This window comes from Ambystoma mexicanum, chromosome 2q (genome assembly GCF_040938575.1).
Source record: "Ambystoma mexicanum isolate Mex_15411 chromosome 2q, UKY_AmexF1_1, whole genome shotgun sequence".
In the NCBI taxonomy this organism is placed as follows: domain Eukaryota; kingdom Metazoa; phylum Chordata; class Amphibia; order Caudata; family Ambystomatidae; genus Ambystoma; species Ambystoma mexicanum.
In genome coordinates, this window is record NC_090924.1 from 1,278,878,975 (window position 1) to 1,278,902,811 (window position 23,837).

At 48.3% G+C, this 23,837-nt stretch overlaps 1 protein-coding gene across 1 annotated transcript in view; it reads right to left on the reverse strand.

The window, feature by feature from the left end:
* Nucleotides 1–23,837, reverse strand: part of NPHP3 (nephrocystin 3) — a 1,212,810-nt gene that overhangs the window by 1,070,297 nt on the left and 118,676 nt on the right. Inside the window, exon 3 of the mRNA XM_069648695.1 lies at nt 22,519–22,644. Within this exon, the coding sequence (XP_069504796.1) occupies nt 22,519–22,644 (126 nt within the window). The remainder of the gene's footprint in view (nt 1–22,518; nt 22,645–23,837) is intronic.

Sequence of the window (23,837 nt, forward strand, 5' to 3'; positions counted from 1 at the left end):
CAGGCTATCCCGCATTTGGTCCCTTCTCAGAGTTGCCGATATTAGGAGCCCGGCAGGAGGTTACCGGTCTATCGGTAACCTAACTAAGCTATCTGTGGAGGTGTGAGAGCGAGTCCATCAAGATTCGTACAATTTTGTACTTTTACGCCATGCCCGGTCATATTTCTTTATTTAACCCACCTTTTGTTTATCCCATCTAGCATTGCCCTAGCTTATATTCAAGTCCCAGTGTCTGGTTTTACAGCAACTCTATTACTGCAAGCGCTGTCTTACTTGTCTGATCCATCTTCTTTCTGGTTGTCTGTTTCCGATGGGCATCCAGCCACACTGTCGCGTCCTCAGGGGTATCAAAGATTAGAGCTCTGTTTTTGAAAAGAAACTTCAGTTTTGCCGGATACATCAACATATATTTATAGCCCGCCTCGCAGTCTTTTCTTCACTGGCCCATAGTTCATTTGTCGTCCCTGCACCAAGAGTGTGTAGTCCGGGTGCGCTGTAATATTCGCAGAAGCCCTTTGCATCGTGCCTCCTTTCCGAAAGTGTTGTAGGATCTTCTCCCTGTCTCGATAATTCAGGATTTTGGCGATTATTGGTCTTGGGGGGGCTCCTGGTGGTGGTCTCCTTGTTAAGGCTCTGTGCGCTCTTTCCACTGCAAATCCTTGGGTGAGCACCCCTCCCCCTATTTCTTGCAGCAACATCGTCTAAACATAGTCCGTTGGGTTTGATCCTTCTGCGCCTTCCGGTAGTCCCACGATACGAATGTTATTTCTCCGAGCCCGTCCTTCCGCTTCCTCCGCTCTATTTTCCAGATTACTCACATGTTGTTTCAGGATGTGGCTCTCCGATGTGTGAGCCGTACATGCAGTGGTGTTTGGAGTCACTTCTTTTTCCAATTCACCTATGCATTCTGCTAACGCTCTCACATCTTGTCTGAGTAGATTAACTTCCTCCTTGACTGCGCCAACTCTGAGCTCCAGTGCTGCCTTAAGTTCCACCATGGCTGACTCCAGTTTAGTTTCCCATGTTAGTTTCAGGTCGGCAATTGCTTCCAGGATTTGGGGGTGGTGTTCGCGGGGGGAGTTTTCTCCTTACTCCTCACCCCTTCCGTCAGCTGCGGTGTTCTTGCGTATTCCTCTAGTGTTGGTTCTTTCCCTTTTGTCTTCGTCTTTTTATTCGGCGTCTTAACGTTGTTGTGAGTCTTAGTTCTGGTTATCGGGAGTGTAGTCTCTGGCTCACCAGGTTTGTTGTGTATTTAACTGTGGTGCATGGGGAAGGCTTAGGTTTGGGTCGACTTATGCTGTTTGTATAATACCTCGAATGGGTTGTGCTCGCCCACGTCTCCTAGCTGCTGCCACCACTATTGCCTCTGTGCGCCGGCCTTCACTAGGCCGCGTCACTGTGTCCGCCCTTCAAGGTTTGTGGTCCCATGTTGGCCTTGTGTCTGACCAGTCGATTCTTTGCATGCCGCAGGACCTCTTTTTGATGTGTCTACCAGTGCTTTGCATTGGCATCATTATGTCCTTGTGCATGGATCCGCACCCAGCCTCAGCATGGCATGCTCCATAATTGTCTTGCCTCTTGGCCCTGCTGTGATACGTCTGCCAGTGTCCTTTGTTAGGTCCCTTATGTCTGTACCTCTGAGCGCGCTTCTGAAAAACCTCTTTCCCATGATTCTGCAATAATACTTTTATGTTTGCCTGATAGTCTGGGTCAATAACACCAGCCATGACATCTATCCCCAAACCTCCAGGCAGGTCCAGGCCAGTCGTATATAGGTTCCAGGGGTTGGTATAATCACTAAGTCAGTAGGTATTAGCGGTCTTTCCCCGGGAGGAATGGTTTCTTTCCTACTACTAAAGATATCAAATCCGATGGAGCCTTTTGTGGCTACCGTGGGACTTGAGGTTCTGTCACTCAGCCTTTCATATTTCAGGGTTCTCTAATCTGTATCGGTTGAGTTGAAGCCCAGTCTGACGCCACGCGTGAGACAGGCATGGTATCAAGAGAGATGACACAGACAACAGAACTCAAAGTTTCAAGGAATGTTTTATTTCAATATCAGGATGGTGTAAGGCCTAACTTGCTCTATAACTTAGGTAGTGATGTCTCCTGCCTAAAGAAAACTAAGGGAAGTCCAAGTCCAAATCAAAGGTCTGTCTGTGTCAAAACGTATACTTTTCCTCACATCTAAAAATAAACTGGTGTGGAGTTTTTCTTAGCCAGCTAAATAGTGTTCAAAAGTAAAGTCTCAGCTGCTCTTAGCATTAGTTCTTCTTGGGCTCCTTATCCCAGGTTCAATACAGTTCCAATAGTTCCTCGTCTTAACAGTGTCCCGCCAGGTCTTGAGGTTCCCTGCCCCAATTTCAGTACAGCACAGTTAACCCAAAAAAGGAGGTCTTGAGGTTCCCTTCCCCAAGACAGCGTTTCTCAGTTCTTTCAGCTCTCAGGGTTCTCTTCCCCAGGATTTCACTGTAGCACTTAAACAGCTTCACTTGCTCATTGTTCACTATAAGAAAACAATAGGTCCACTTGCCCAGCCTTCTAGCTTGCGTTAGCTTTCAATTCACAGTTCTCTGTGGTTTATTCTCAAGGTGTTTTCCTTGTCACCTTTTAGGGCTTCCTGGTCTAGGTACTGTCAGACCACATGGTCCACCCATCACAGGTCACGCAACCAGAAACCCCATGCTTCTCCTGGGCTTGATTTGTGATCGTCACAATAGGGAACTCCCTGGTCTAGGTGCGGTTGTCCCACCACATCGTCTACCCATTACAGGTTGCACAACCATAAGTTCCCCTTAGCCTTGTTTGGCCCCTTCACAGGCTCTTTTGCTTTCTCACACATGTATTCTCTTTGGTTAGTGTAACACTCATCTGCATTAGTCTTTTGCCTTGCCACAGACTTATGGTTCTGTCTCACATTTGTGGTTAGAATACTCAAGTGATTGTTCAATTTTCCATATGCTTTCGTTCTGCTCACAGTATTGCTTACGTACAGTCTGACATTCAATATTTCAAATGTTCGTTCGGTATTCAATATGCTGTGATATTATTCATATAGCACTTTCCGTTCAGTTTGGTATTCAATATAATGTGGTTTCATTCAAACCGCAATTTCCATTCGGTTGGGTATTCAATATAGTTCATATTCATTTAAGTTCATGGACCGTTACTTGTATGTGGTCCCCTGGAGTGCTCCGGTCTTCCCGTGTCCTCTGACACTCACCAGCTCTTCCTGTCTCCAAAGCAGTGGTTCTTGCTGCTCCCGCTCACCCCCTCTGTAGCTGGAAAGCAGACCACCTGGGCTCTGTTTACTTGCCAGGCACTTCTTTGCACACGCTGGCATCCTAAATGGATGCATATCACATCCATTCTGATTCTCAGCTGTTTGGCAGTCCAGCTAATCGCCATCTGATTCGAGAGCTCTCAGTCCTGCAACCAACACGCGACTCGCTCACTCCGAGTCCTGCAGGTCCTTCGGGATCGTTGCCGGCGTTCAGACCTCCTGGTCTCCACAACAGTGGTTTTCTCCCTCCTGCATGCTGGGGCCTCCTCGTTTTAAGGGGTCTCCGGTGTGAGTCGTTGGCTTGTCGTGCCTGACCATAATGAACCCAATCAATGGGACATGCTTGACCTTCTGTATTGGATGCCTTCATACCCCTCTTCTTCGTCCCAGTACTTGAGTGGCGTTTGTAACAGGAAGTGTGCATTACTCCTAGCTGCTTCTTCCTTTTCTCAGTACTTGGTGGGTACTTGCAGGGAAAAAAAATAGGTCATGAATGGAAGTAGCCCATAAAGGCAGAGGGAAGGGAGGGTAAGTCAGTGTTAGGGAAGGGGGGGATACCATGTATCACCGTCCGGCACCCTCTTCCCAATCCCCAAGGAACCTCCACCCAGGTGATCCTCCCTCGCTTGTCCACCCCCAGAATTGGGATCCAAAAGTGATGGCCCTCCCACCTGGCCACCTGAGCAGTAGATCCCTAGTCAGGAGTTCCACTTCGGCCTTCGATCTGACCTCCAATCTGACTTCCACTCCGACTACCGGGTTGACTCTCTGACTCGGAGGAGGGTGCTATATAGTTCTTAAACACTTTCAGTTGTTGATTATTAAACCTAATGGCTTGACCCTCTGGAAAGTGTTTTGCTGGATATGCCTGGTTCTCATTCCCCTCTACAGGCATATGCTTTGTCTCAGTACCAGAGTGATAAACTAGGTTACTAGTGTTTACTACACTTGGATTGCTTCTTCCTCGTCTCAGTACTGGTAGGTGGGAAAATAAGGGGGGAGGTCTTGTAATAACACATAAAGGCAAGGAGTGGCGGGTTAGGTTGTTCCTTGTTTGTTTATTTATTTGTATGCATGTTTATTTGTAATGCGCACCAGACCCGGAGGTATCAGGGCGCAGAGGAGCAGGTAGATGCATGATTACTTTCAGCTTAACGTTACACAGTTACATAGCAGTAGAAAAACATTTACAGATCAATCAATGCAGTCAATGGACAGGTATATAGATACAGTAGGAATAATCAATACGAAAAAAATTACATAATTTACAATGGTTGAGATTCAGCATAAAAGGCTTTGTAGTAAATATTGCAAAGCACGAAATTGACAGGTATATACATACAGTAGGCATAATCAATACAGAAATTACATAATTTACAAAAGGTTGAGGTTCAGCATAAGAAGGCTTTGTAGTAACTATTGCAGAGCATGATAGTGGGTCGTGCAGAGGAGAAAAGAGACAGTAGAGTCACTAGGCTGAGTTAGTGGTAATTATCTCTAAGCCATTTATACGAAATGGGGGATACCATGTCTCGCCTAAGGGCATCCCACTCGTAGTCGCCACAGACCTTCCACCCAGGTAATTCTCCCTCGCTTGTCCACCCCCAGGGTCGGATTCCAAGATCGATGGCCTTTCCCTGGCCACCTGCACAGAGGAAACATGGGGAATAGGAGGTAGAAGACCCTCAGGTTTCTAACAGTTACCATAAACATTAAAAGAAAAACATTGCTACAATCGTTCCACTGCCTCAGCTCACCACTGACTCATGTGACTTGCTCTACATTAAATAGAACGCCCTTATGACCTCCATCGATGAACACACTTGGACCAAAATAAACTTGCAAAACAAAAACACCATAATCCTCCGGTATAGCGTGCTTTCATCGACCTCTGTTTTTATGACAGGCGTTTTGCTGCAGCATTTTTGCCGAAAAAAAACATCTACTTTTTTTCGGGAGCGGCTATTGGCTTATAAAAGGGTTGGGGGAGGGGGTGTCGGAAAAAAATAGGTAAATGATGGGAGGCGGAGGAGCGGGGGGGCTACAGGGGAACCCCCTCAAAATACTTCAAAAACAATTCATAATGTTTTTTCAGCAGAAATTCCACTGAAAAACACCCACTGTAAAACAGGTGTTGATGAAATGACATAGAACCAAAACTCATATCTAAAACAAGAGCAAATGGCTGTTAGGCAGAAACCTGTGCAGTTCCCTTGGGGAACACTGCAAAAGATTTAAGACTACAGGTAGAGCAGTAAACCCCTTTGGTAGCAGTCTGTACCACCCAGATTTACCTGGTAGCTGTGGCTGAGCAGTCAGACTTCTCTCAAGAAGAGTTAGGCAGTATGTAAAGTATACACAATATGTACCAAAACACAATAGCACAAGCAAACACTGACCAGAGCTTGGTTTCAAAAGTATATAGTTATTTATTTAAAATACACATAAGTTAAAAACACTCTAGCAAAAATATAGTAAAAGCACTTCAACACAGTTATAATGAAAGTAGATTCAATCCTTTCTCCTATCTAGACAACTCTAAGTAAACACCACTTAATTAAAACAGAGGTGAGTGCTTAACGTTAGATGACACTCTAGTAGTTTCCAAGAAAGGGAGAGAAAAAGCAGAAATGGGTTAGACACACCACTCTAAGGTCCAGAGCACTTGCAATAGGCTTAAAGAAGAATAAAGTCACAGGTGAGCAAAAGTCACTAGGCAGGGCCCACTCTTAGAGTAGCCGGAGCGAAAATGTGCCCAAGATCACACTGTTAGTTAGAGATTCAAAGTCTTGCAAAGAGTCAAAAAGAGGTTAGAGTGGCTCAGAAAGTTTAGCCAAAGTGTCCCAGGCACTCCCAGGTTCGAAAGCCGGGGACTAAATCTACCCCGTACAGTCGGTAGCAAGGGAAGCCAGGCAGAACACAGTACCTTAAGCGGAAAGGATCCTCCAGCGGTGGCAGTTGTTCCAGGCAGTGGCAGCAGGGCTCGACGTCGGTCAGGGGAGAAGAAGTTCTCGCTGAAGAGCAGAAGAAGAGGGTCGTTGCACTGCCCGGGAAGAAACCAGCCGCGGAGTCCTCCGGTTAAAGGGTTGGTGCCGACTTTCGCGGTATGGGGGTAAAGTGTGGTATTCCGGTTGCCGGGGTGCTTGGCACAGGCAAGGCGGCCACGAGATACCTCAAAGAACGGAAAGAAGGCGAAAACTGGTTGTCCCCACCAGTCAAGGGAAGGAGCCACTCCGTTAAGAGTTCTCCTCGGTCGTCGGGAAAAAGTGGTGAGACGGTTCAGCAGGGCTCCACCGGGTGGTGTCGTCGAAGCAGGTCGGCTCAGCTCTTCCCTCGTCGGATTCTTGGTCCTGTGGCGACTTCTGAAGTCCCAGTCCCCAAAGCCCTGCTTTTATGCAGCAAACCCCCATTCACCCAGCCTAGCTGTCACTCAACCATGCTAAGTGGTGAGCCGGGCGGCTCACCACTTGGGCCAATCAGGACGGAGTGCGACTTGAGTTACCAAGGTAACTCAGTCCAGGGTGCCTAAATCCCCCTCCACCCCTCCTAAGTACCCCAGACAGAGTGGCACCACTTTGGAGGGCTTCTGTGGAGAAGCCCGCCAAAAGTGGAACAAAGGGCTCCACTTTGGGTCAGAGTTACAGAGGCGAACACCAACGCCATTTTAGAATCAAGTTTTGGCAAAAAGTCCCAACCGGAGTTATAAAAATAAATATATAAACCGGCGGTATGTTTAAGGCTACCGTAAATAAATAATTAAATGTGTTAGCCTAAAACAATGGGAAATCCCATAGGGAAATATTCGCGGTCGAATATAAAAAGTAGTTTCCACTGCCACCAGCCAAAACTCGATCAGGGGGGACGGAGACGTGCCCCCTCGACTAACAGACCCTGGGGCAATCGAATTGCCCCAGCCAGTACGTCCACAATATGATGGTTTGTACTGGTTCTGTTCAGGATTCAAGACTAGCAAAGTCTTTGGTGACTTTACATGCCCTGGGAGACAGTAGTCAGTCCCAGGGTATGGAGTCTATGTTGGGGAGTCCCTAGGACACCCCTGGGTCACGGCACAGAGGGTGCTGTGTGACCCACATCACAAAAATACATGAGGCCCTATGGAGTAAGAGACCCCATAGCCCATTCAACACAAGGTTTAACCAAGAAAACACACTTCAACATGTCCAAGAGTGAGGGTAAAAGAGTCTCACTCTTGACAGGAGAAAAAAATTAAACCCCAGAAATCCCGCAAAGCTGCTGGGGGACTCACTAGGTAGGGAAATTCAGCCTAAACAGAGAATTCTCCCTAACACTCGCCCCCCCCAGACTAAGGGACAGGAGGATTTAATCCACTCCTGGATGAACCTCATACCTCTAGTCGATGATATACATCCTAGAGAGTCCATCAGCATTTTGATGGTGACACCTTGACCTATGTTCAATGGAGAACTCAAAGGTTTTCTTTTGCAAGCTAACGGACCTACAGACCCTTTGAGGAACATCAGTCTTTTTGTTATAGGGGATCTGGTTGACCAGTCCCTCAGAAGTTGGTACAACTTCTGAACCTATGTTAGGCTTTTTCAAGGGGTCCTTATAAAGGATTCCCTGAGATCTAGAGGGGCCTCCAAGGTTCCTCACCACCTCTCTTGTGGGAGCAGGTTGGGTCTTAGGCCTCTTGGTTGGAGGGGTTGGGGTTAGGCACTGCACCTGCTTCCCCTTCCTCTTAGATCTACCCTTACCTATTTTAGGAGTTTCCCCCCTAACATTAGGATTTGAGTTGGGGTCTTCAGTAGAAGGTCCAACAGTCTGAAGGTTTTTGGCCTTAGACTTTTCTTTTCTGGTTTTCCACCAGCACTGAGAATTACCAGTTCTCTCAGGTCCAGACAGGGGCCTAGTTGGTCTATCCACCTCTTCCTCAGAAGCAGGGGGAGTCAGAGACTCTGAGACTAGGGGAACAATGATGGAGCTTGGTTGGGGCACCCATGTTCCTAGCATACTATCCTGAAATGTGCCTGGGTTAGAGGTCAACTTACTAACACCAGGGCTTGTAGTGGGGTTCTCAGTAGAGGGTCCCACAGGCTTAGAAGGGTCCTTCAAGGTAGCCTGTCTAGCCAATTTGGTTAAGTTCTGCTTCTCCATACTGGGAGGCCTGGGGGTATGTGACACTACTCCTAGAGTTCTTAGGTCATTCCCCAACAGGACCTTCCCAGGTACCTCAGTCTGAACACTGACAGGGATCCTCACTGTCATGTTGTTACACTGAATGAGGGCTGGTAGAATAGGAACCATTTGGACAGGGCCTCCAGACATCTTAGTGGGACCTTTGGGTGCTTTGGCCACATCCTCAGGTTGAAAGAAGCTTTCATCCACTACTGTTCTGCTGGCCCCAGTGTCTCTCCTGGCAGGAGTATCCTGGCCATTGACAAGAACACTGTCCACATAATACACCTTAGAGTTAACAGGTAGGGAGTTATACACAACCCTATTCTGGGGACTAACCAGACCCATAGGCTCTAAGTTTACAGTTGCTTGAAGACCCAAGGGTTCTTCAGCAAAGAGTTCAAAGTGGGCACTAGCCATCGGTACTTCATCCTCAGGAGTGAAGGCTAAGGAGACTGTGCTGATCCCTGCAGGTTTACCCTTGCACTTGGGATCTCCTTTGATATGGTCAGTACCCTGACAGACATAGCATTGTCCAAATGCTCTCTGGAAGGGTGGCTTGCTCTGACCTCCTTCTGGCTTGTGGCCAGAAGGTACACTAGCCTGATTCGGTTTACCCTGGGGCTTACCCTGGTTATTTGGTTGTTTGTGGCCCTCTTGGGTATGGGAGGTATTAGAATTCTCTTTGGGGTCCTTTTTAGGCTGTTTCTCCCCATCCTTCTTCTGAGTTACCCCAGAATCCTTGTGAGTGGCCCTGTTGGCAACCCACAAGTCAGCAGCCTTAGCTAGCTTCCTAGGATCCAATTCCTGTGAATCAGCCAAGTGCTGTCTGAGCTCAGGAGAGCAGGCATCATAAATTGACTCCAACATAAAGAGATTTCTCATCCCCTCATAAGTGTTCACCTTGTAACCCTTAATCCATCCCTCTAAGTTTTTCAAACATTCACTCACCCAGGTAGCCCAAGGGGTACCATCATGCTTTTTGAGGCTCCTAAACCTCTTAAGATACTGGGAAGGGGTCTTCCCAAACCTAGCTATCAAAGCTAGTTTCACACATTCATAGTCCTTCCTATCCTCCTCCCCCATCTCCATTACCACATCAGTTGCAACAGGGGGAAGCCTAGAGAACAACCAGGTGAGTAAGTCATTTCCTGTGATGTTCTGGAGCCCATGATTATATTCAAACAGAGACAACCAATCCAACACATCCAACTTAGGCTCATACATACCAACCAATTCTTTAGGCATCCGGGGTCTTTTAGGACTGGAACTTCTAGAGGAGCCAGAGAGAGAAACATTCTCAACAGATAATTTCTTCATTTCTAAGTCATACTTGAGCTCCATTTCCCTTAGCCTTAGTTCTTTGTCAGTTTGAGCATTAAGTTTCTTATACTCCAATTCTAGCTTCATTTTCTCCAGTTCAAAGTACTGAGGACTAAATGTGGGACCTGGTAAAGGTCCAGTAGGTACAGCAGGTAGAGCAGGCAGAGGCTTAGGGGGGACAGTTACAACAGCCTCACCCTCCTCTTCTGACTCTTCCTCAGAAACATCAACATTTTGCTCCATGTTAACTTCAACACTGTCATCTACAGTCGCTGGAGTGGTAGGTTCCTCTGAACCATCACCCAGACTTTGGTTAGCTAACAATCTTTCAATCAGCTCCATTTTCTTGCCCTTAGTCAGGAGATCCTTATGTTTACAGAGCACTCTTAAACAATCAGCAGTTTTGGCTGCAAGGGACTCTTGACTATAGCTTTCTATAACTGACATGTTAGAGGTTTTACTTTTTCAGTGCTAAGCTTTGTGGTTAGTTGCACTAAGGTATCTAAAGCACAATAAAATGTATACTCAATACAAATCCCACCGCTGTACACCAGTGTTAGGCAGAAACCTGTGCAGTTCCCTTGGGGAACACTGCAAAAGATTTAAGACTACAGGTAGAGCAGTAAACCCCTTTGGTAGCAGTCTGTACCACCCAGATTTACCTGGTAGCTGTGGCTGAGCAGTCAGACTTCTCTCAAGAAGAGTTAGGCAGTATGTAAAGTATACACAATATGTACCAAAACACAATAGCACAAGCAAACACTGACCAGAGCTTGGTTTCAAAAGTATATAGTTATTTATTTAAAATACACATAAGTTAAAAACACTCTAGCAAAAATATAGTAAAAGCACTTCAACACAGTTATAATGAAAGTAGATTCAATCCTTTCTCCTATCTAGACAACTCTAAGTAAACACCACTTAATTAAAACAGAGGTGAGTGCTTAACGTTAGATGACACTCTAGTAGTTTCCAAGAAAGGGAGAGAAAAAGCAGAAATGGGTTAGACACACCACTCTAAGGTCCAGAGCACTTGCAATAGGCTTAAAGAAGAATAAAGTCACAGGTGAGCAAAAGTCACTAGGCAGGGCCCACTCTTAGAGTAGCCGGAGCGAAAATGTGCCCAAGATCACACTGTTAGTTAGAGATTCAAAGTCTTGCAAAGAGTCAAAAAGAGGTTAGAGTGGCTCAGAAAGTTTAGCCAAAGTGTCCCAGGCACTCCCAGGTTCGAAAGCCGGGGACTAAATCTACCCCGTACAGTCGGTAGCAAGGGAAGCCAGGCAGAACACAGTACCTTAAGCGGAAAGGATCCTCCAGCGGTGGCAGTTGTTCCAGGCAGTGGCAGCAGGGCTCGACGTCGGTCAGGGGAGAAGAAGTTCTCGCTGAAGAGCAGAAGAAGAGGGTCGTTGCACTGCCCGGGAAGAAACCAGCCGCGGAGTCCTCCGGTTAAAGGGTTGGTGCCGACTTTCGCGGTATGGGGGTAAAGTGTGGTATTCCGGTTGCCGGGGTGCTTGGCACAGGCAAGGCGGCCACGAGATACCTCAAAGAACGGAAAGAAGGCGAAAACTGGTTGTCCCCACCAGTCAAGGGAAGGAGCCACTCCGTTAAGAGTTCTCCTCGGTCGTCGGGAAAAAGTGGTGAGACGGTTCAGCAGGGCTCCACCGGGTGGTGTCGTCGAAGCAGGTCGGCTCAGCTCTTCCCTCGTCGGATTCTTGGTCCTGTGGCGACTTCTGAAGTCCCAGTCCCCAAAGCCCTGCTTTTATGCAGCAAACCCCCATTCACCCAGCCTAGCTGTCACTCAACCATGCTAAGTGGTGAGCCGGGCGGCTCACCACTTGGGCCAATCAGGACGGAGTGCGACTTGAGTTACCAAGGTAACTCAGTCCAGGGTGCCTAAATCCCCCTCCACCCCTCCTAAGTACCCCAGACAGAGTGGCACCACTTTGGAGGGCTTCTGTGGAGAAGCCCGCCAAAAGTGGAACAAAGGGCTCCACTTTGGGTCAGAGTTACAGAGGCGAACACCAACGCCATTTTAGAATCAAGTTTTGGCAAAAAGTCCCAACCGGAGTTATAAAAATAAATATATAAACCGGCGGTATGTTTAAGGCTACCGTAAATAAATAATTAAATGTGTTAGCCTAAAACAATGGGAAATCCCATAGGGAAATATTCGCGGTCGAATATAAAAAGTAGTTTCCACTGCCACCAGCCAAAACTCGATCAGGGGGGACGGAGACGTGCCCCCTCGACTAACAGACCCTGGGGCAATCGAATTGCCCCAGCCAGTACGTCCACAATATGATGGTTTGTACTGGTTCTGTTCAGGATTCAAGACTAGCAAAGTCTTTGGTGACTTTACATGCCCTGGGAGACAGTAGTCAGTCCCAGGGTATGGAGTCTATGTTGGGGAGTCCCTAGGACACCCCTGGGTCACGGCACAGAGGGTGCTGTGTGACCCACATCACAAAAATACATGAGGCCCTATGGAGTAAGAGACCCCATAGCCCATTCAACACAAGGTTTAACCAAGAAAACACACTTCAACATGTCCAAGAGTGAGGGTAAAAGAGTCTCACTCTTGACAGGAGAAAAAAATTAAACCCCAGAAATCCCGCAAAGCTGCTGGGGGACTCACTAGGTAGGGAAATTCAGCCTAAACAGAGAATTCTCCCTAACAATGGCGAAAAAACAACAACCATTTACAAAGCTTGCCTTGCCCAATATCATACACTTACATTTTTCACAAAAATATTGTGGTCATTGACAAAATGAATGTCCAACAAAATACTAACAAGGGTAATAAGGGTAGCACGTGCTGTAACAGACATAGGCAGGGTTGCTTATAGTCCTTGACTCCTCTCTACCAAAAGGCACCTACCTTCACATGTCAGCACTTTACCATGGATGAAACATGCCATGCTCTTGGAAAGAAAACCATCCCTTGCCGCTTCGGACTCCATTCCATCAGCAGCAATCAGACACTGAAGATCTATTTGCTCCCTTCTTCACGCACACGCAGGCCCCCAAACTGCTTGTCTCTGCTGACTATCTGACATTCAAGAAGCCTACAACTTCCATAATCCACTAGGGCACTAAGGCCACTACCAAGCCTACCATGCCTAGTATTCACATTACTAACTGTGATGCTATTGCCACATGCCCCCCAGCATCCTTGCCACATCATGTGCCCATATTTAAAATAACTGGTGATGCAACTTGTTCCAATGCCATCACCAAGTGCACCTTGCCCACTACCCGCACCATTACTGATGCTGCTGATGCCTCAGGGCCTCCAACCTCCATGCCAAATACTGCATCCACCATGGCTGCATGCAATGATACTGCTGCCTCCACATGCACAAATAATACCACCTCACCTACTCTGCCTAATACCCTGCTTACGGGTATCAGTCCAGTCACCACCGCTGTCCACTCTAGCGCCCCACCTTATCCTCCCCACCTCTCCTCCCTTCATTGTGCCCTCATCAACGCATGCTCCATCCCAGCCCATGATGTAGATATAAACGACATGATCATCACCCATAACCTTGACCTCTGTGCGGTGACAGAAACCTGGCTATATGAAGTATCTGGCCCTGCCCTTGCTCTTGCACTCCTCACAGGTTACACCATCTTTCGTTAAGACCGTCCTCTTTCTAAAGGAGGCTGGATAGCCCTCATAGCCAGAGACTCCCATCGCTATCAGAAAGATTGACCAACTTATCACAAGTAACTGCGACCTCCTAACCCTCAAACTCACCACCTCACATAACTGCATCATCACACTGCACATGGTCTACCGCCCCCCTGGCCCACTTGCTGACTTACACTCCACCATCACACACCTCCTCTCAGACAACCTAAATAAATCCTCCAAGGTTATTCTAGCAGGCGATCTCAACCTAGGACTACATGATCCCAATGACACACCAGCTAAATCCCTAGCAAAGGCGCTGGAAACACTAGGCTTCTCACACTCCATATCCGATCCAACTCACAGCGAAGGTCGCACCACCAACTGCATAGCTCACCACAACTGCTCACCTACTGTTACGGCCAACTCTCCCCTCCCATGGACTGAACACCACTTCATCCTATTCACCCTCTCCCCATCCAAAGTCCAGAAACCTCTCTCCATGCCTCTCCCCTCCTCCACCACCAGAAGCACACGCCTTCTCACTAAAGAGGGATTAGCCCCTACCTCAGTATCCCTGCTCTAATGGTCCCTTTCTCCAGAGACCCAAATGTACTTGCATATTCTCTCTGAAACCATAGAAACCATTGCTCTGCTAACCGCCTGCAAAGCAAAGCCCACCAAACACGCCAACACCTGGTTTATTCCCAAACTCATGGCCCTGCGCCGTAAAAAACGCCCAGCCCTATGTAAGTGGCAAACCAACCAACAAGCCTCAGACAAAGTCGAATTCAACAAACTCTCCAATGAATATAAAAAAGCGATTATGCACGCTAAAGCTAACTGATTCAATACAAGACTTGCCAATGCCAAATCCAACTGTAAGGAAATCTTTACCATCTACAAGGAGTTAGAAACTCAGGGACTCAGCGCCAGGGATTTCGCCTTGGAATGAACCTGGGCCCAGAAGGCCCGGTCTCCTCACCAAGAGGGAGACCTTCCCAATGATACACCCTACTGCCCTAAGATAGAACAGGGTCAGATGAGCAAATCACTTGAAAGGGTGAGAGTCTAACAGGGACACCAGGCTGGAACAAGAAAGACCCCCAATCAGGAAAGTGTTTCAAGAACAGTCAAGATCTACAGGCATGGAAAACCAATGAGCAACAGATTACTAACCTGATCAAAAGGAGCCTGTAATCCTCAGAGTAGCACCGAGTAAGATCCTAGCCTTGGGACTTGTCACGTATTGCAGTGTCTGTGCTGTCCAGGAGGTCTGTATCCCAGGAGAAGGAGCTGCTGGAGGAGCAAGGGGTAAGACAACTGGGAAGGTAAGTTAGTACAGGAGCTAGGCCCGGGCGGCACGAGGGACACATTAGAGTCAGGTTGCGGCACTGTAGATTCAGCATGGCGTTGTCATGACCCTCGCCCAAAACCCCCTTGGGCAAAACCATTGGCCAGGTGGAGTCAGGACTCGGGCCTCTAGAGCCTGGCATCCTCTTCAAAAGCCCTCATGGGGCCAGTCCTGGCGCCTATGGCACCAGGCTCATACACCATGAACAACAATGTGCTTGGGAACTACTTTATTGTATTGTCAGCCAACATGGAGGCATCCACATAGCTTGGTTCCCTAAGAACCAAGCTATGCGGTCTAGTGTTTTGGGTATGGCAGGCCTGGAACTACTTTCCCTGGTACTACTTTACCTGGGCTATATAAACCACACCCTGACTGCAGAACATGCTTCGTGTTACTTTGCAGCTTGCAACGTGACGCTCACCGTGTCCATCTATTCCCTCGAACCTCGGAGAAGCAGAACCTGCAAGGAGACAAAAGGAACATCATTAGCAGCAGCATCTTACCTGCAGTCTTCATCTTTAAACACTCGCAGCTACTGAGAACAGCTTCCTCGAATCTGCACGCCTCCCGGACAGAACGACCTGAAAGAGGAAGATAGAGCCAACATTAAAGAAAGCTGTAGAGACATTTACAAATTACGAACTGCTCAAAAGGCTTACCTGGCTGGTCGCCTCTCGGCTGGCACCACTCCGGACATTCCACTCCTGCTGAAGAACACTGCGACCTACAAGGAAGGAAAACACAGGTTAGCAAAGGCAAGACTTTGCAGCGCTGCACATAGCGCTTACTTACCGCATCATAGCGCTCTTAATGCGCCATCATTTACCAGCGGGGCTCAACCAAGCCAGTTCTCCGCGCTGAAGCTCTGCATACCTAAGGGAGAAAAAAAGAGACATTTTAAACAAAGAAAGGCATGCAGGATAGCAACAAAACTAAAGAACAGCAATAAGACCTACCTGAACAATATCAAACGGGCCGGCGTCAGTGAAGTAACTGGATCGCACTCGCCCATGAAAGAAAACGCGCCCCTGCAAAGAAGGCAGGACGGAGAGCACGCCTTTCAAGTGAATTCTACCACAAGGTGAGGAGAGGGCGCCAGAGGGACTGAAAGCATACATGGGGTGGAGGGAGGATACTTACCCCAGTTGGTCAGTCTTGAACACAGTCCTCCTGTATTTTCAGGCAGAACCCTCCCCGCAGACCACATCAGGGCAAAGCTGAGAAGCATACCAGCGAGTAACCCGGCTGGGTGGCATCCCTGTGGATACCAGGTGAGCGTAACAAGCGTCCACAGTTCTAGTGCTGGATGTAGCACGTTGGAATACTGGAGAGGAAGTGCCAGGAGGGAGGAGGTAAATCGGTAGGGGACGGGAGTAGGGAACATTCTGATAGTTGCCACAGCCACCAAGGATAGAACAGAGAGCAGGATCCAGCAGTGGTGAGGTATCCAGGGGCAGACCAATTCAAACTCAAGCTGGCAAGGTAGCAAAGTGAAATCGAAAAGAGAAAGCAAATCCGTAAGGCAATCCGAGTTAGTCACTGAGCGAGCAGCATCAGAAGTAGAATCAATCAGCAGGAGGACAGCCCAATTGGTGAGCCTGGGTCGCCACAGAGCGGGCGGCGTCAGATGCAGAATCAAACGGCAGAAGAATAGTCCGATTAGCGGGCAGTGGTCATAACCAAGAAGGACAATCAAATGAGCAGAACGGAACCAAGAGCAGAGGCAAGAGTTCATAAGCAGGGTCGGTAACAGGAATCCAAATAACAAGACAGCCTAACGGCGTATCAGGGAGAACAACAGGCAGAGAGATTCAGGACACAGACACACACACACACACACACACAGACACAGACACAGACACACACACACACACACACACACCAATCCGAAGCGCCGTATCAGCCGTTGCTTCCACTTTTATGTTTTCCTTGGATACGGTGTTCCCTGGATATGGCGTTGACGCCGCAGTGCTGGCTTTCGGAGACATGTGATTACGTGTGACCGTGGATCGTGACGCCGTCAACCCGGGTCTATAGGAAGCCCAGCGTGACCTTGTCAACCTCCAAGCCACTTTTCAGGACCCAAAGAGTAGACGGATCCTATGCCAGGAACAAGATGGAATTAGACCATAGCGGGAAGCCGATGAAGGATTTATGCATTCATTGCCCCTGAATAGCTATGTTCCATAAGCTGTTTTAATGAAGGGATTTAAGTGTTTTTGACTAAGAACATATTATTGAACAGGATGTGTTGCTACTACTTCGTCTAGTCCTCGGACACTGAGTCTTTCTTAGATGCTTATAAGACATAGCGTTCTTCATTAGGTAATACCATCATATGATTTATTGTAAAAGAACTCCACTAGAATCCAGAAGAAAAGCGAACATTTTGAGATTTAATCTATGTGCATTAACCAAAACAAAATTATTTCTTTTTTTATAACCAAACAAAAACAAATGAGTCTCTCTTCATTCATTCTACCCAGCTGACACGTGGGCAAGCCGCAAGGCCACAGAATCAGTAGGACACCTGGGATTGAGAAGTATACCAAGACCATGTAATGTTGTCCAATAACTTTTTTGGAGGATTATATTCAAAACAGGAGCTAACAAATGCAACATTGTATTGTTCCAAAAGGTCTTTCTCCAAAGGTCTCACCTGCTAGAGGCAGATTCTAAGGACATTGCGACCTCTGGAAAGAAGTGGCCCAGTCTGTACATTTCAAAGGGAGGTCCTTCACTTTAAAATATTTCTAATTGCTTCACTGATGTTTTGGACAATTTAGTAATGGTATAATATATGCTACTGGTGTCTAGTAAATCAAACATCTTTTCCTACAATGAAACTGGAGCTTTGTTTAAACAGAGCTGCGGGCTCTTTCAATTGGAGAGGCTGTGCCTCGTCATTAGCCTGCAGCGTCTGAACAGATGTTTCGGGAGGAGGCGGCCTTCTGGTATTAAACTGCTCTAGTGGAATGGTAGGTTTTGGAGGGTCTAGACCCAAAGATTGACTTTGTTAAGGCACTGGGACTGTCCCGTACCATCTGAATGGTCAGAGTTAATGTCATTTCCCCCACCTCAAGCCATCCGCAGACCGAACACCCATTATCTTGGGGTGGCACGCAACCCCCATCAGTTATAAGCTTACAGGTCCCCGGCACTAGACAGTGGACCTCATCACAACGTATATACCTATGCATTGCTCACTTACCAGACACTGCTTGGAGTAACATGCCTTTACTGTAAACATTGCAGCGCCTACTCTCTAGGACCAACTTAATTACAATAAAACTTGGTTCTCTTTCCGTCTTTATTTCCCTTCTACACGAGTGTAACAGCAAATGGAGATTTGTATTCTATGGGCTCTCTGGCAGAAAGCAGTGCCATGACACTTGTCAACACAGCTTTTGTTTTTAAGAATAAGCTTTTTTTGCTTACAAACAAGTCCTGAGCACCAAGGTTATGCAATTTTCTTTATTAACAGCTATAGGCAGTTTTCCATGACTCATCTCAGGCCACATGGATCTGGGGCAGCAATGTCATCTGCTGCCCCAAGTAGCCAGGGTGAGGAGGCTGCAGGGCCGCTGCAGCTCAATCCACCCCAGCTCTGAGTCACCCAACCGGGACAGTCTTGGTCTCAGACCATCACACCAAGGCAGTTGTGCTGCTTGGTCCTGGCAACAGCACCCAGCAGCCAATGCCTGCAGTGAGACCTTTGGTCATCGTGCCATTGCCTGCTTCCAGTGCCCAGTCCACCTGCGCTTCAGCCCCTACCAACCAGAGCGGCATAAGCCACTCAGGGTCCGCACCACCTCTCACGAGGAAGAAGCGTGCTCTTGCGGAACAGGCTGGGACCCCAGACACGGCTCGCCCCTCCGGCACGTCAAGGAAGCAGAGTTTCAATGATGTGGAACTAGACGCACTTGTGGGCTATATGTCGGCCCATGGCCGCAACATGCTGGTGACTGCAGAGTGCAAGACTACGACTGCTCAACGTAGGGCCCACTGGTAGTGCATCGCGGACCAGATTAGTTCCCTTGGATTTGTGAAGCGCACAGCTGATTGCTCAAAGCGGTGGAATGACCTCAAACGCTGAGCAAAAAACAAGCTGGCTTCCAATTATGCCTCTACTCTGGTGACTGGCAGTGGGTCTCCTCCAGAGGAGGATGAACTCACAGAACATGAGGCAATCGCTGGAGGGTTCATCACAGAGGATCAGATCCAAGGCGTGGGAGACCTACCAGATCTTGAGGCAATGTCCGGTGAGTGGCCATGCATGTGTGTTGCTTGGGTGATGTGTTCTGATTGAGTGCCAGGTCAGGCTGTGTAGTCATGACTGCTATAGGTCACCCATGTGGTGCCTCCAAACCATCCCCTGCCCTTGGGTTTGGGTTTCACAGTATCCCTACTGACCGCAGAAAACACTTTGCACCTGGTGACTGCACTTGCCCTTCAACTGGCATCATGCCACAACATTGTTAATACTGTTTTTCTTTTCATTTTGCCTGATTGATGGAATCATTTGCATGATAAACACACATTTTTGTGCCGTTCTGCCCCAAATTCACCATACTTCAGACAGATTTCACCCCACAATACCCCACATTTGTTAACTTTTTATGGGAATGATTTCATCAATCAGGCTGATTGACCTTTGTGCACCTAGACATGCACTGCACACGATCACTTCGGAGCCCCGTTTGAATGTTCGACATGACAATTGACTTGTGTCATGTCCAAGTGACCTACCATTGATGTATCCATGTGCCTACCATCACTGTATTTGCAAACACTGGCTTTGTTGCAGCGTGTGACAGGTGTGTGTTGTCACACTCTTTTGCATGTTCTATTTCATGATGTGCGTCTCACATGGATGGGGGGACAGTACTGATTTACTACCATCTGGGTGTCCTTGTCAATTCTGCTACGGCTATTCTACGTGCCATCTGTGTGCTGGCATGTGTCATGTTTGTGGATTGTCCATGCCACTCACAGGCTAATGTGTGATGCAGGTGCTATGCACCATGCAGCACATGTGTTGCTTTTCCATTTTGGAGTCCTCAGTGTCTGCTTTTAGGGTCGCCTTCCACTTCATTGCCAGTGCATGCATGCCAGAGTTAGTGTCATGTGTGATATTAATGTATTCGATATGTAGATTGTGATGCCTATGTGCGTCGGCTATGCTATTCATGCCGCTCTTCATTACTTTTGTTTTATTTTTGTGCAGGTGATGAGGCACTAGATGCTGTTGAGCAGGAGTTGATGGCGCAGGGGCAGGAGAACTCAGAGCTCCAACCAGGCACCAGTGGAGGACGTGGGGTGGTGGTGCATGAAAATCCATTAGTCCTACAGACCATCCTGTCCACGGGTGTCTCTGGGTACACCTCTGATGACCTCTATGCCTCAGGTGCTGAATCAGACATTGAGACAAATGTCCCGTCACAAGTGAGCGTTTCTAGCAGGGATGCTGTTCTGTCCAACGCACCTGCACTGGGGGTAGACTCCTCAATGGGCCATTTAGTGTTGGAATGTCCGCCTGTGGCGGTTACGGATGCAGGGTCACATCCACTATATTTGCTCCTGTTCCCGGGCCAGCAGATCAAAGGAGGAATGCAGTCCTGCAGCCTCAGGCAGTGCCAGCACAGCAAGGTGCACATCACCTTGGCCCAAACAGGTGTGGTGTCCGCCAACGCAGTGGCCGTGCACCACCAGGCAATACTGTGTGGGAGAACTCCATGTATACTATTGCAGCACAACAGGGGTCATCGTGTGAGATGATGGCTCAGGCCGTGGATAGGGTGGCCACTTCCATTATCCCCCTAGAAAGGCAGGTGGAGCTCCAGCAGCAGGCAACGGAGTCCACGTGCCGCTCACACAGGGAGGACATGTTGGCGTCTAACAGGGACCAACGGGCTGAACTGGAGACTCTGCACACAGCCATATCTGCAGAGTCACAGGCCCACAGGGATGCCCTGAGGTTAGAACACAGGTCCCTCAGAGATACTCTGGGTGCACTTGAGGTGTCCCAGATAACAAGGTCAGAACAGCAGCTGGAGCAGCTATTGCGCACAATCTCAGCTGAGCTCCAGGCAACCCGTGAGGAGATCCGGGCATCATGTGAGGCCTTGCAGGCAGAAGTCCGTACTACTCGTGAGGTGCTGCATGGGGATCTCCAGACCATCATCCTGCAGAACCAAACCTTTCAGACCCGCATGCTTGCTGCCATGGAGGAGCATGCCAGGGCTTTGCGTGGTCTGCCTCCCATACCACGCACACCTTCTAATTTACCACCAGAGGGTGACGACAGCGACGGCAGTTCTCCCACTATCGGGTAGCTGTGCAGGCCATGAGCCCATGGAGGTTTTTTTTTTCCTCAACATCCACGCATGTGACATTCTGAATATAAAACTATCATGATAGTTGGCATACACAGAGGTGATGATTCCCTTGGCATCACATACAACCTGCACGTTGATGGAATGCCAGTGCTTGCGGTTTCGATAGATGTGCTCAGTTGCCCTAGGAGCACATAGAGCCACATAGGTGCAATCAATGGCACCTAGCACTTTGGGGAGGTGTGCCACCCCGTAAAAAGTCCTGGACCACGGCCTGCCTTTCTGCGGGTGTTCCCGGTATGTATATGTGCCTGCGGACTGAGGGGTGTGGAGACATGATCGCCAACACCTGGTGTAGGCAGCGTGACTGCGTGGCCTGTGAGACTCCCCCAACTATGGCACTTGTCCGCTGAAATGACCCAGTAGCCAAGAAAAGCAGTACATCGAGTACCTTTTCCAAGGGGCTCAGTGCTTGAGAGCACAGGGTGGGTGATGTGAGGTGATCCCCCCCCACTTAGCAACCAGTTCTAGGATGATTTGGGGTGGAAAACCTGTACCTCCCATAGACCTGGTCATCAGGCATCACAAAAAGGCTGGTCCTGGGTAATAAAATGCAGGGCCTGGCTAACCTCTTCCTCCTGCGGTGACCCACGACTACTGCTGCGAGGAACGGTATATTCATCGTAGCGTATGAGCTTCTTTGTAGTTTGCGCACACTTTTATGCTACGTGGGGCTGCTTACGTCTGCTTCCTGCTGGCGTACACGTTTCCGGATAAGTATGTCTTTTGTGACGCACGGGTTTCCCCTGTTCGATTTCATGAATACGTGTTGTTAGAGCGCGTGTGGGCATTGCGAGGATTTAGCAGCGGTACTTCCGCCGTAACGCCCACATTTTCACGTGTTGTTCCCCATTCCACGTGTTCTGCCCCCTTTTTAGGTGTGTGCGCTGTCCTGTGTGCGCCTTCACTGGCCATCTCGCGCACAGCCTTCGGGATGTCGCAATGACGTGTGCTCCACACACCGATTCAGCGCACATCTCAGGTAAGCCACGCGCAGCGCATTCCCTGAATCGACAAACGGCTCAGTGCGCGGCTTTAGCACATGTGGGCTGCGATTTTCACGCTTGCGCTCCTCTTTTCAGCGCACATTAATTCCATGAATTACCCTGTAGGTCTGTGGCCTGTCCACCGCCATCTGACTCCTGCACCTTAGTGCTGTAGCTGGGTATGTGGTGCCTCATGAATACATCTCCTGAAATTAGACTGAAGAGTTGTACACATTTTAGGATGGAGTACAGTGTTTTTTCAATTTAAAGAGAGCATACAAAAGTAATACGATTTTGACCTTTTAGATAGACTCGCACTGTTTGTTAACGGTGCCAATAAACGCACAGTAATTGGTGACAGACACTTGCAGAGGAAAAATCACCTTGAACTGTCTTTTCACTTTGTCTCGATCATGCTCGAATGTTGCCGCTCGTTCCATTGCTTGGTATTTGGCTTCAACAGCACTCTCTCTCTCCCGCAATATTTTCTGGTAGGTTTTCTGAAGAGCCTGTACAAATCAAATATATTGTCATTATTCAATAAGGCGAAACTACAAATATGGTTAACTCATTCTTTACATTTAGAATAAAAAGCTTTTTTAAATATTGGTTCAAATCGCTAATTCTATAGCCATTTCTATAAGAATGTTTACTGGATTGCTTTACACCTTTCTGAAGGGTAAAACATCTATGTAAAGCTTGTAGCGTGTGTCACCTTCCGCATGGCTAATTACCCAGTATCTATCAGTTCATGCAGTACTGACAAGTGTTAAAAAGAACCTTTTCTACCGACCCTAAAGTCCCTAATCTTTTAAACAGGGAGCACTCCATATTTATCACATCTGCTCCCTTCCATCTCCTTTACTATCCCTCATAGAATTCCTCAAATCATCTACGTGACGGCTTTAAACGTGCCAAGGACGAGTATACTCGTCCTTTTTACATAGACTTCAATAATAGCCTGGCACTTAAGAGGTTAATGCAATACAAATAAATAATGTATTCTGCCCTTCAGTTTCGCTTTTGGGATTGTTAATTGTTGTGTTCACATATGCCTTTTGACCGAACTGTTCAGATCAGGGTTTTGCCATTGTTACATATGGCCCCGCGGCCCTCACATGCATACGCTCACGCACTCATGTAAGGAGGACACGGGACGCGATGTTGCTTGCTACGCGTCCCGGCGGCAACTGCCGCACGGACGCAGTTTATTCTGACTGCGCATGTGCGGGTCCACAACGAGGCCCGCGCATGCGCGCTACAACAACCTGGGACGTCACATCCCTTTTCAACTTTAACCAAAACAGTGTAAACCTTCGGGGTGTGCACACCCCTGCACAACTGGTGACCATGTGGGCGGTCGCATTAACAACTTGAAGTCTCGCCTCACTTTCTCAGTTCAGTCACCTGAGTCCAGGACGTAGTCCTCGAGATGCCCTGGTAGCCTCCGCTCCCGGCGGACCGGGTACCTTGGCGAGGTGGTGGGCGGAGTGGCACACTCCCGTTCAGAGCCAGTGGGGTCCCTGTTCTGCTCACCCTCCTGATCTCCAGGTGGCTCCTCCCGACCCACGGATTCCTCCGGAGCCCCGTTCTCAGCAGGCATTTCGAGTCTTTTGAAGAACGATCGGTTGCGCGTGACTGTTCCTCGGTCGCAGGCTGCCGTCACCATCATGCCTTTCACATGCGTTACCTTCCACGGGCG